The following is a 10,546-nucleotide window of genomic DNA, read 5'->3' as shown; positions in this document are numbered from 1 at the left end:
TATATTTTTTTTAATCTATAAAAGGTGGGTTTGGTTCCTGTGAATCATGTGGCTTGCTAAGGTTTTAAGCTCTGTCAATTTTCTCTCATGAGAGACAGCTGTTTGCATCTTCTGTAGAGCATGGTAATGAATATACTGAAGGAGTAAAGCAGATGGGATGTAGAAAACAAGTGAGGGATTTCATTTTTTCACATTCTTCTGTGTTTTTATTTGGAAGTTCTTCTAAGGATTCATCAGAGCTTGAAAGTATGCAGTATTCTTGAGGTTGAGAAAAAGCTTCTGTGCCTGCCTCTCTCCTAACAGCGAGCCCACACAGTGCACCATGCTGTACTCACGTCAGGGGACCACAGAGACCATAGAGGAAGTGGAGGCTGAGCAAGAAGAGGAGGTGGTGGGCCTGGCATCTGAGCTTGGGGATGCAGATGATGAATATGAAGCCGAGGATGAGGTAGAGGCCGAAGAGGTCAATCTCCCCACGGATGCTGAACTGCCCCAGTATTCTACCATGGATGGAGATGTAGAGGTGCCACCCTCCTACAGCAAGGCTGTCAGCTTTGAGCACCTCTCCTTTGGCTCGCAGGAGGACTCCATAGGCAAGAACCACATGGTGGTCAGCCCAGATGATAGTCGAACAGACAGACTGGAGTCAATCATCTTACCTCCTTTGACTCATGAGTTGACAGCCAGTGAGCTGCTTCTGAACAAGTAAGGGCCCAGTAAGCTGAAAAGACAGCTGCTATTGAGTAGACATCCACATATGGTCTCCCCATGTGTGTCAGATTAAAACTGCATTCCTTAGGGTTTTCAGTGGCTGATTTTTTCAGAAGTAAATCACCAGGCCTTTATTCTGAGGTGCTCTGGGTGGACTGGAATCTCCAACCTGAGCAACTGAGAATATAAACTATCTGTACTCCTCAGTAAGTAGGACAACACTATATCTAGTCATAATCACTTAAAAGTAGACTGAATTTTGTATAAGGAAAACTTCATGCAAAAAAAGTTTATCTAGGTATTTAGAGCAAACAGAAACAAGCTTCAATATTTCTGTAGCTGCATGATAGAACTAGAAAAAAACGTTTATCAACTTGTTCTGGGGTTCTGTTCCCTAATTAAGTGATATGAGAAAGGTTTAGAGCTATAGGTGGTCTCCGAGAGAAAAAGAGGAGGCATAGGACATGTGGGGTGGGGTATAGCAGAAAGGATCATGCAAAATGGAGATAAGTAATTTGGAGAAATTAACGACAACTGTATAATCATTTGGTTTTATTTTAATAGAATGTTTCGTGATGATGAACTGGAAGAGTCAGAAAAGTTCTATGTTGGCCAGCCACGATTCTTGCTGCTCTTTTATGCTATGTACAACACTCTAGTGGCCCGCTCAGAAATGGTGTGCTATTTTGTGATCATCCTCAATCACATGGTCTCCGCCTCCATGATCACCCTTGTGCTCCCAATCCTGATCTTCCTTTGGGCCATGCTCTCTGTACCGAGACCCAGCAGAAGGTTCTGGATGATGGCCATTATCTACACAGAGGTATGGGTTTATAGATCCCTCTGCCCATCACTCAGGTAGCTGCCTGGCTCCAGGAAGCCCACAGCTTTGTCCTCAAGCATTTTTGCTACAGTGATCTGCCCTGACTCCTGGGAAGAGTCACAGAGAACAAGTGAATAGATATTCTTAGAAACAAATTTTATAACTCAGTTATTTCATGCTATTCATGTAGCATTTCACATTGAATCCTGCACATAAAAAAGGTGCTAATATAATTCCCATTTAAGAAATAAGGAAACAGTTTTACTGAAATTAAACAATCGGCTCATGCTCAACTGGGGTGAAGTAGGTTTTTGACAAATGTGTAGTATTAACCACTAGGATAGTAACACTCTCTTTCATACTCAAACATAGAGCCTGATATCAGTAGATATCAATGTACAGCATTAAATAGTACAATGCAATACTGTAAAGCCCTTTGAATATAGTTTGATGAAACATACATATTTCTCATTTTGAAGCCAACAAGTCAATTTCCACTCACAGAACTACACAAGAGTTCCCATTTAAAATCTAAATGACTGAAGGGAAGAATTACCAGTCTGTTTTTCTTCACATGTGAGGGAGCAAGGTGCACTATGCCAAATGATTCAAACCTGCCTTCCTGGCTTCTCTTACACATTCTATGAAAACGGCAGCACTGGAAATAAAAACAAGGCTTGGAAGACTTTATGTTGGCAAGTACTATTGTTCTTTGCATTTTGTAGGGTTTTAAACAAAATTAATCTTCCTATCTGACTAGCAAGGAAAAGTTTTAATTTTGACAACATAATTGGGTCTTAAAATATATTACTCATGAGAGCTGTACAGTTTTAGAAGTTTTGTAGTTTTATAAGCAATTCAACAGGAAAATTAAAACAAAGATGTATATTTAATCATTTCACAAGTATTCGTTCAGATTAAAGTATTGATAGTGTGTATCTTGTTTCCATAATGAAAATCAGAGATACAAAGCCAACTGTATATCGATTGCTTTGACTGGTCTGCCTGTCACAGTCTTGCCAAAATAATTGTCATTTTCATTATGTCATTTTCTGATCACAAACATAAAATGACTTTCTATTTAGGAATCCTAGTGTGGCACTATAGATTAAGCAATAGACTAAAAGGTTGGTGGTTCAAACCCACCAGTCTTTTCTCAGAAACCCTATATAGGATTGCTGTGAGACAGAACTAACTCGACAACATTTAAAACAACAGCAGCAACTACTCTCTAATAACTCTGTGTGCCTGAGTCTATCAGATCCCCTTTCTTATCTTTGAAAAGAGTATGAAGAGATCCTGAGAATTTGGAAAAGGGTAAAAGACTACTTATATAATTTCATCTTAAAAATAAAATATTTCTGGTTAACTAGACTTGGGTTCTCAATCTTCTCTGTCACAGAGATGTTAATTAACTTCAACATTTGGCATATGTACCAAAATCAGAGTCCTGGTGTGGCACTGCAGGATAATACACTGATCTAGTGATTCAAACTCATCAGCCACTCCTTGGAAACCCTGTACAGGGTTGCTATGTGTTGAAACCAACTCAACGGCACTTAACAACAACAACAACAAAATGCTAGGCATAAGAATGCAAAGATATTTAAAAAAAATAAAATAGAAGCTGTTTGGGTCTTGAATAGCTCACAGAATCATGTGACAGACAAGTCTGATCTGAGCAAATACTTGACGTACAATGTGCCACAGACCCACATGAGAGGCTTACACCAGAGTTAAATTTATGCCCTACCATATTCAGCCTGGGGAAGTTAGGGAGAGATCGATTATTATGAAGACCTCCCATAGAAGAGAACTTAGAACTGAGTCTTAAGGGATAAGTATAACCTCCCAGGAGACAAAAAGCAAAGGTTACTGGGTATATAGCCTTTGCAAAGAATAAGAAAGAAGGTATATCAGAGAGCCTGGTATATGACATGAATTGTAGGTGGTTTATTGTGGCAAGTGATGAGTGAAGAACACTGTAGAGGAACTGGGAAATATTGGTAGGGAATAGGCCAAAGACATTATTCTATCAATAAAAAATTTAATCAGGGCATGAGTTGGTCAGGTTTATGGTCTATGAAGATCATATAAAGAGTGGATTAAAGGATGGTGAAAGTAGAGGCATGAAGACAATTGTTGTTAAGTGTCATGGAGTCAGTTATGATTCATAGCAACCCTATGCAGGGTTTCCAAGGCTCTAATTCAGAGGCTGCAAATCTTTGTCACAGCAGAAAGTCTTGTCTTTCTCCCATGGAGTGGCTGGTGGGTTTGAACCACCAACTTTGTGGTTCACAGAAGCAAGTTAATTGAGTAAGAACTAGAACTAAAATTTCTGAAGTGAAGCTATGGTGATTGTGTTGAAAATAAGTAGGTGGATAATAGACGTTTCAGTCACTAACTAGGACTAGTTGAGGTGTGAGGGAGGAGAGGAGAGTGGTTAAGGATGATGTCCAGGTTCTTGAGATGCCAGGCATCAAGATGCAGGCCTGTTCTTTGAAGAGTCAACTGTGAAATGAAGAGAGAAAAAGAGGATAAAAAACCCATTACCATCAAGTTGATTCCAACTCATATCAACCCTATGTAGGAACTCCAAAGCTGTATATTTTTATGAGAGCAGAAAGCCTCCTCTTTCTCCCACAGAGAAGCTGGTGGATTTGAACTGCCGACCTTGTGGTTAACAGCCCAATGTGTAACCCATTATGCCACTAACACTCCTAGGTCACAATAGGAAGTTTTAAAAATTATTTTATAAGTGGATTGCAATTGAGGCATTATGTAGACTTTGTTGTGGTTGTTGTTGTTTAGTGCTGTTAAGTCAGTTGCAACTCATAACAACCCTGTATAGATTTCCGAGGGTTTGAACTGCTGACCTGGTGATTAGTAGTCCAGTTCTTACCCTAAAGCACCACACCAGGACTCCATAAGTAGACTTTTTTGTTGTTGTTAAGTGCCATTGAGTTGGTTTCAACTCATAGCAATCCTGTATAGGGTTTCTGAGGAGCAGCTGGTGAGTTTAAACTGCCGACCTTGTGGTTCAAACCGACCTTGTGGTCCAGTGCTTATCCTACAGCCTCACACCAGAACACCAGGAGTATGCTTAAATGTTGTTGTTGTTAAGTGCCCTTGAGTCAGTTCCAACTCATAGCAACCCTGTATAGGATTTACAAGGAATGGCTAGTGAGATTGAACCATCAATCTCGCAGTTCAAACTGACCTTGTGGTTGAGCACTTTTCCTACAACACCACACCAGGAATAAAGCCCCATAAATTTCTCCATCTTATAACACTCATGCTTTGAGCTCATGGCAATACATTAAGCAAGTTTTTGTTTGATTTACATTTATTTGTTTTAAGAACTTCTAGTGAGCATTAAAAAAAACTTCCAGTGAGCAGAAAAATAAAATAGAAGGGAACTGGAAATTATATACATGAAAACTCTGCTGTACACCTATAAATAATACAAATAAAGAAGCACATAAAACATAAATACATAAACATGCATATTTGCATTTAATTTTTCTGAATTACCATATATTAATTTAAGATGGAACATTATTAAATATCTAATCAAATCAGTGTAGCCAACTCCTCCAAAACAGCAGAAATGATCCATCCTTTAAAGCAGTGGTATGATACTGCTCTTTTTAGAAAGCAAACAGTTGGTAAGGAGGATTTTATTTCACAACTGCTTGTACATTCCCACCTTCAAAACTGTGAAACTGTTTTCTTAATCTTTTTTTACATCCCTATTTCTAATACATAAATGCTCCTAAAAACAGTCATCATTTTATTTCTACCATTTGTGTTTAGGTGGCAATTGTGGTCAAGTATTTCTTCCAGTTTGGATTCTTTCCATGGAATAAGAATGTGGAACTGAATAAAGATAAACCTTACCACCCACCAAATATCATAGGAGTGGAAAAGAAGGAAGGCTACGTCCTTTATGACCTCATTCAGCTCCTGGCTCTGTTCTTCCACCGATCAATTTTAAAGGTACTGCATGTTAAGGGTTGACAAACACATATAGGTATGTTAAGAGCAGCCAAGCTGATACCTAGGTAAACCGGAGCATTGGGATTGGTCACGAGGTCTTCTTGTTATGTATTCACTTTTTGTTTGTTTGCTTACACAGAAAGTTATGCTCATTTAAGTGGACATTTTGGCCAAAACTGTGCTGCCCATAATGGAACTTATAATGAATCTAGGAGAATATGTCACCGAATTTTTACCTTGGAATGAATATGTCACATTTAATTCACATTTGTGAAGAATTGCTTGACTGGTGTGCCATATCTTAATGCATATGAAATCACACTGAATTCTGCCTCTAATTTAACCCAAATACCAGAGACCTACAATTTGGAGAGAATCGTCTTGCTTTCTTCTTTATATAATCCAGCCTCTTAGATTATTTGTCATATTGAATAAGTATAGTGAAAAAATACAACCCTAATGCAGACCTTTCCTAATTTTAAACCATTCAGTGTTCCCTTGTTTTTTTCCTCTTGTAGCCTCTTGGTATATGTACAAGTTCTTTATGAGCACAATTAAGAGTTCCAGAATACTCATTCTCCACAATGTTGTCCGTAACTTGTCATGATCCACATAGTCAAAAATCTTTACATGGTCAATAAAGCACAGGTAAACATCTTTCTGGAATTCTCTGTTTTCAGCCAAAACACATCTGACATCAGCAATGATATCCCTCATTCCCAATCCTCATCTGAATCTTAAACCTCTGGCAGTTCCCTGTCAATGTACTGTTGCAGTCATTTTTTTAGTTACCTTTAGCAAAATTTTACTTGCATGTGATATTAATGATATAGTCCAATGGTTTCTACATTCTGTTAAGTCACATTTCTTTGGAATGGCCACAAATATGGATCTCTTTGAATCAATTGATCCAAATTTGTTGGCATAGATGTCTGAATGCCTCCAGTGCTAAATCAATTTGTTAGTTTGTTGAAAGATTTCAATTTGTATTCCATTAATTCCCGGTCTTGTTCTTTGCCAATGCCTTCAATGAACCTTGGACTACTTCCTTCGGTACCTTTGGCTCTTGGTTATATTTTATCAGTCTTTTCTTTTTTGGTACAGTGACTCTGTGTATTCCTTTCATCTTCTTTTTATGGTTTCTACATCAGTCAATATTTTGTCCATAGAATCCTTCAGTATTTCAAGTTGAAGCTTGAAATTCTTCCCCAATTCTTGCAGCTTGAGAAATGCTTAGCATGTTCTTCCCTTTTGGTTTTCTAACTCCAGGACTTTGTACATGTCATTATGATACATGACTGCCATTTCAGTTTGCCCTTTGAAATTTTCTGTTCAGCTTTTTAACTTCTTCCATTTCTTTCATTTGCTTTAGCATGTCTACACTGGAGAGCCAGTTGCAGAATCTTCTGACATCATTTTTTGTCTTTTCTTAGTTCTTGTCTTCTTAATGACTTTTTGCTTTTTTCTGTATGATATTCTTGATGTCATCCTACAACTCTTCCAGTCTTAGATCATTAGTGTTTAATGCATGAAATCTGTTCTTGAGATGATCTCTAAATTCAGTTGGGATGTGTTCAAGGTCATATTTTGGCTCTTGTGGAGTTGTTTTAATTTTTTGCAGTTTCAGTCTGAACTTGCATACGAGCAATTGATGATTAGTCCACATTCTTCCCCTAGCCTCATTTTGGTTTATGATATGGAACTTAGAGAAGTTGGTAAAAACCATATTTTCCCACAAATATAGTCAATTTTATTTCTGTGTATGCCACCTGCAAACTCTATGTGTATAGTCATCTTTTATATTGTTTTACAAGGTATTTGAAATGAATAAGTCACTGGTCTTGCAAAATTCTATCAAGTAATCTCCAGTATCATTTCTATGATACATTTTTCAACTACTGATGTTTCTTCTTTGTTTCCAATCTTTGCATTCCAATCACCAATAATTATGAATACATCTTGATTGCATTTTTCAGACTGAGGAACTTGATAGAATTCATCAATTTCATCATCACTGGCTTTTGGGTTGGTACATAATAAATATGGTGAAAAAATACAACCTTGTCACATACCTTTTTTAATTTTAAAATATTCAGTGTTCCCATGCTCTGTTCAAACAACTGCTTCTTGGTCTAGGTACAGAATCCTTGTGAGTACAATTAAGTGTTCTGGAATACTCATACGTAATGTTGTACATAGCTTGTCATGATCCACACAATCGAAAGCCTTTGTGTAGTCAATAAAGCACAGGTAAACATCTTTCTGATATTCTCTGCTTTTAGTCAAGATTCATCAGACATCAGCAATGATATTCCTCATTCCACGGCCTCTTCTGAATGCAGCTTGAACCTCTGGAAGTTCTCTGTCAATGTACGCTTGCAGCCATTTCTGTATTATCTTTAGTAAAACTTTACTTGCATGGGATATCAAAGAGATTGTCCGATGATTTCCGTATTCTGTTGGGTCACCTCTCTTTGGAATGGGCACAAATATGGATCTCTTCCAGTCAGTTGCCCAGATAGTTGTCTTCCAAATGTCATGGCAGAGATAAACGAGTGCCTACTGTGCTGCCTCACTTTCTTGAAAGATTTCAATTTTTATTCCATCAATTTCTGATGCCTTGTTCTTTGCCAATTCCTTCTATGCACCTTGGACTTCCACCTTCAGTATCATTGGCTCTTGATAATATGCTACCTCTTGAAATGTTTGAACATTAACCATTTCTTTTTGGTACAGTGACTCTGTGTATTCCTTCCATCTTCTCTTGATGCTTTCTGCATCATTCAATAATTTGCCCAGGGAATCCTTCAATAACGAAAGTCAAGGCTTGAATTTTTTCTTCAGTTCCGCCAGCTTGAGAAATGCTGAGCTGTTCATCCCTTTTGGTTTTCTGATTCTAGATCTTTGCACATTTTGTTGTAATATTTGGCTTTATCTTCTTGATCTGTCTTTTGAAATTTTCTGTTCAGGTCTCATACCTGCTCATTTCTTCCATTTGCTTTAGCATCTCTACACTGGAGAGCAAGTTTCATTGTCTCTTTTGGCATCCATTTTGACCTTTTCCTTTTTTCTCGTCTTCTCATAACCAAAAAAGAGGCAAAAGCTGTTTCTCAAAAGGAGGTAAGTTATCTGCGGAAGATGGCAGGCATTTGCTCCAAAATCCTAAGTGACTATGCTGTGATTCACCAGTAAGGTCATGCCAGACACTCCAAATTATATCTCTATCTACCTCTAACTTACACTTCATCATTGGACCATCTGGTCAAGCGGCAGAGCAGGTTGCACAGCAGTCTGAACCTATTGAAAACCTTCTCTTGTTCTGGGCCACACTCAAAATTAGCAGGTTTTTGAGTCACTTGATAAAATAGGCCAGAGTTGTTGTTGTTGTCAGGTGCCATCGAGTCGGAACTGACTCATAGCGACCCCATGCACAGCAGAACGAAACAATGTTCGATCCTGGGCCAACCTCACTACCACTGCCACACTTGAGTCCATCAATGATGCCACCTGGCTGATCCATCTCGTTGGGGGTCTTTCTCTTTTTCTCTGACCCTCCACCCTACCCAGCATGATATCCTTCTCCAGCGATTGTTTCCTCCGGACAATATGTCCAAAGTAGGAGAGACGAAGCTTAGCCATCCTGGCCTCCAAGGAGCACTCTGGCTGCACTTCTTCCAAAACAGATTTATTGGTTCTTTTGGCAGTCCATGGCACTTTCAGTATTCTCCTCCAACACCACAACTCAAAGGCATCAATTCTTCTACGATCCTCCTTATTCACTGTCCAGCTTTCGCATCCATATGAGGCTATTGAAAACACAATGGCCTGGGTCAGACGCACCCTAGTCCTCAAGCTGACATCTCTGCTCTTCAACACTTTAAAAAGTTCCTGTGCAGCAGATTTGCCCAGTGCAATACGTCGTCTGATCTCTTGACTGCTACTTCTGCGAGTGTTTATAGTTGATCCAAGAAGAATGAAGTCCTTGACAACTTCAATCTTTTCTCCATTGATAAGAATGTTGTTTATTGGTCCAGTGGTGAGGATTTTTGTTTTCTTGTCATTGAGATGTAATCCATATCGAAGGCTGTGCTCTTTAATCTTCATAAGTAAATGTTTCAAGTCCTCTTCACTTTCAGCGATCAAGGTTGTATCATCTGCATATCGCAGGTTGTTAATGAGTCTTCCTCCAATCCTGATACCACGTTTTTCTTCATAGAACCCAGGCCAGAGTAGCACACTTAAATTAGGGATATGTTGCTTCCAAAACCCAGAGGACTAGAGTGGAGAATGAAGCATCCAGCTGATAAGAAGAGAGGACATATACACAAGAATACCCACACTTGCAGATAATACCCATTTGACCTGGCTTCAATGACTGGATGATCAGAGCTCAACCAGAAGAAGAAAGAAGAAGAAAAAAAGAGTAATCTGATACAATTTAATGAACTTGACCTATACCTATGGATGCAGTAGCTCAAAAGAGGAAACAAATCCTTACAGCAAGAATCATTCCCACCCCCTCCACACACAGAGTAGACAGGGATGGGCAACTTGGACGTTGGCGACCCAAAATGGAGGCAGGGGAGCAGGGGGGCTACAAAGGCAAGAAGTGACTGGCTTACAAGCTTTCAAGATGGAACCTAGAGCCAGGGGGCATGGAGGCAGGCACAATTTCCAGTAAGTACTATCCAATCTGTCTAGGCGGAGTGAATGAAATGAAATGCAGATGGGTCTCTTGTGATACAATAGTGAATAATTGTTATCAGGACTGATTGTGAGGGTTGGAAATGTAAAGGTAGATGTTCTATAGCAAGGAAGGGAATGATTAACTTTACAGACTAGGATCAGAGGTCCCTAGGACCATCAACGGAGAAGTGCCGAGAGAACACCCTACCCAGAGAAGCAGTGATGCCTGAGAGGGAGGCAGAGACGATGATGTGGAGTGATGGAGCAGCTGGGGACTTTAGATCCAGAGAGGGAGAGCGACTGTGTGCTGAAGACTGGGGGTGGGGG

The 10,546-nt window shown here is 39.2% G+C and overlaps 1 protein-coding gene across 1 annotated transcript in view; it reads left to right on the top strand.

The window, feature by feature from the left end:
* The window catches only part of PIEZO2 (piezo-type mechanosensitive ion channel component 2), an 861,527-nt gene that overhangs the window by 770,631 nt on the left and 80,350 nt on the right, over nt 1–10,546 (top strand). Inside the window, exons 37-39 of the mRNA XM_006868690.1 lie at nt 304–705; nt 1,276–1,534; nt 5,351–5,533. Of these exons, the coding sequence (XP_006868752.1) occupies nt 304–705; nt 1,276–1,534; nt 5,351–5,533 (844 nt within the window). The remainder of the gene's footprint in view (nt 1–303; nt 706–1,275; nt 1,535–5,350; nt 5,534–10,546) is intronic.

Source organism: Chrysochloris asiatica, unplaced genomic scaffold, assembly GCF_000296735.1.
Source record: "Chrysochloris asiatica unplaced genomic scaffold, ChrAsi1.0 scaffold00122, whole genome shotgun sequence".
NCBI classification, from domain to species: Eukaryota; Metazoa; Chordata; class Mammalia; order Afrosoricida; family Chrysochloridae; genus Chrysochloris; species Chrysochloris asiatica.
This window is presented reverse-complemented; position numbering and strand designations above follow the sequence as displayed.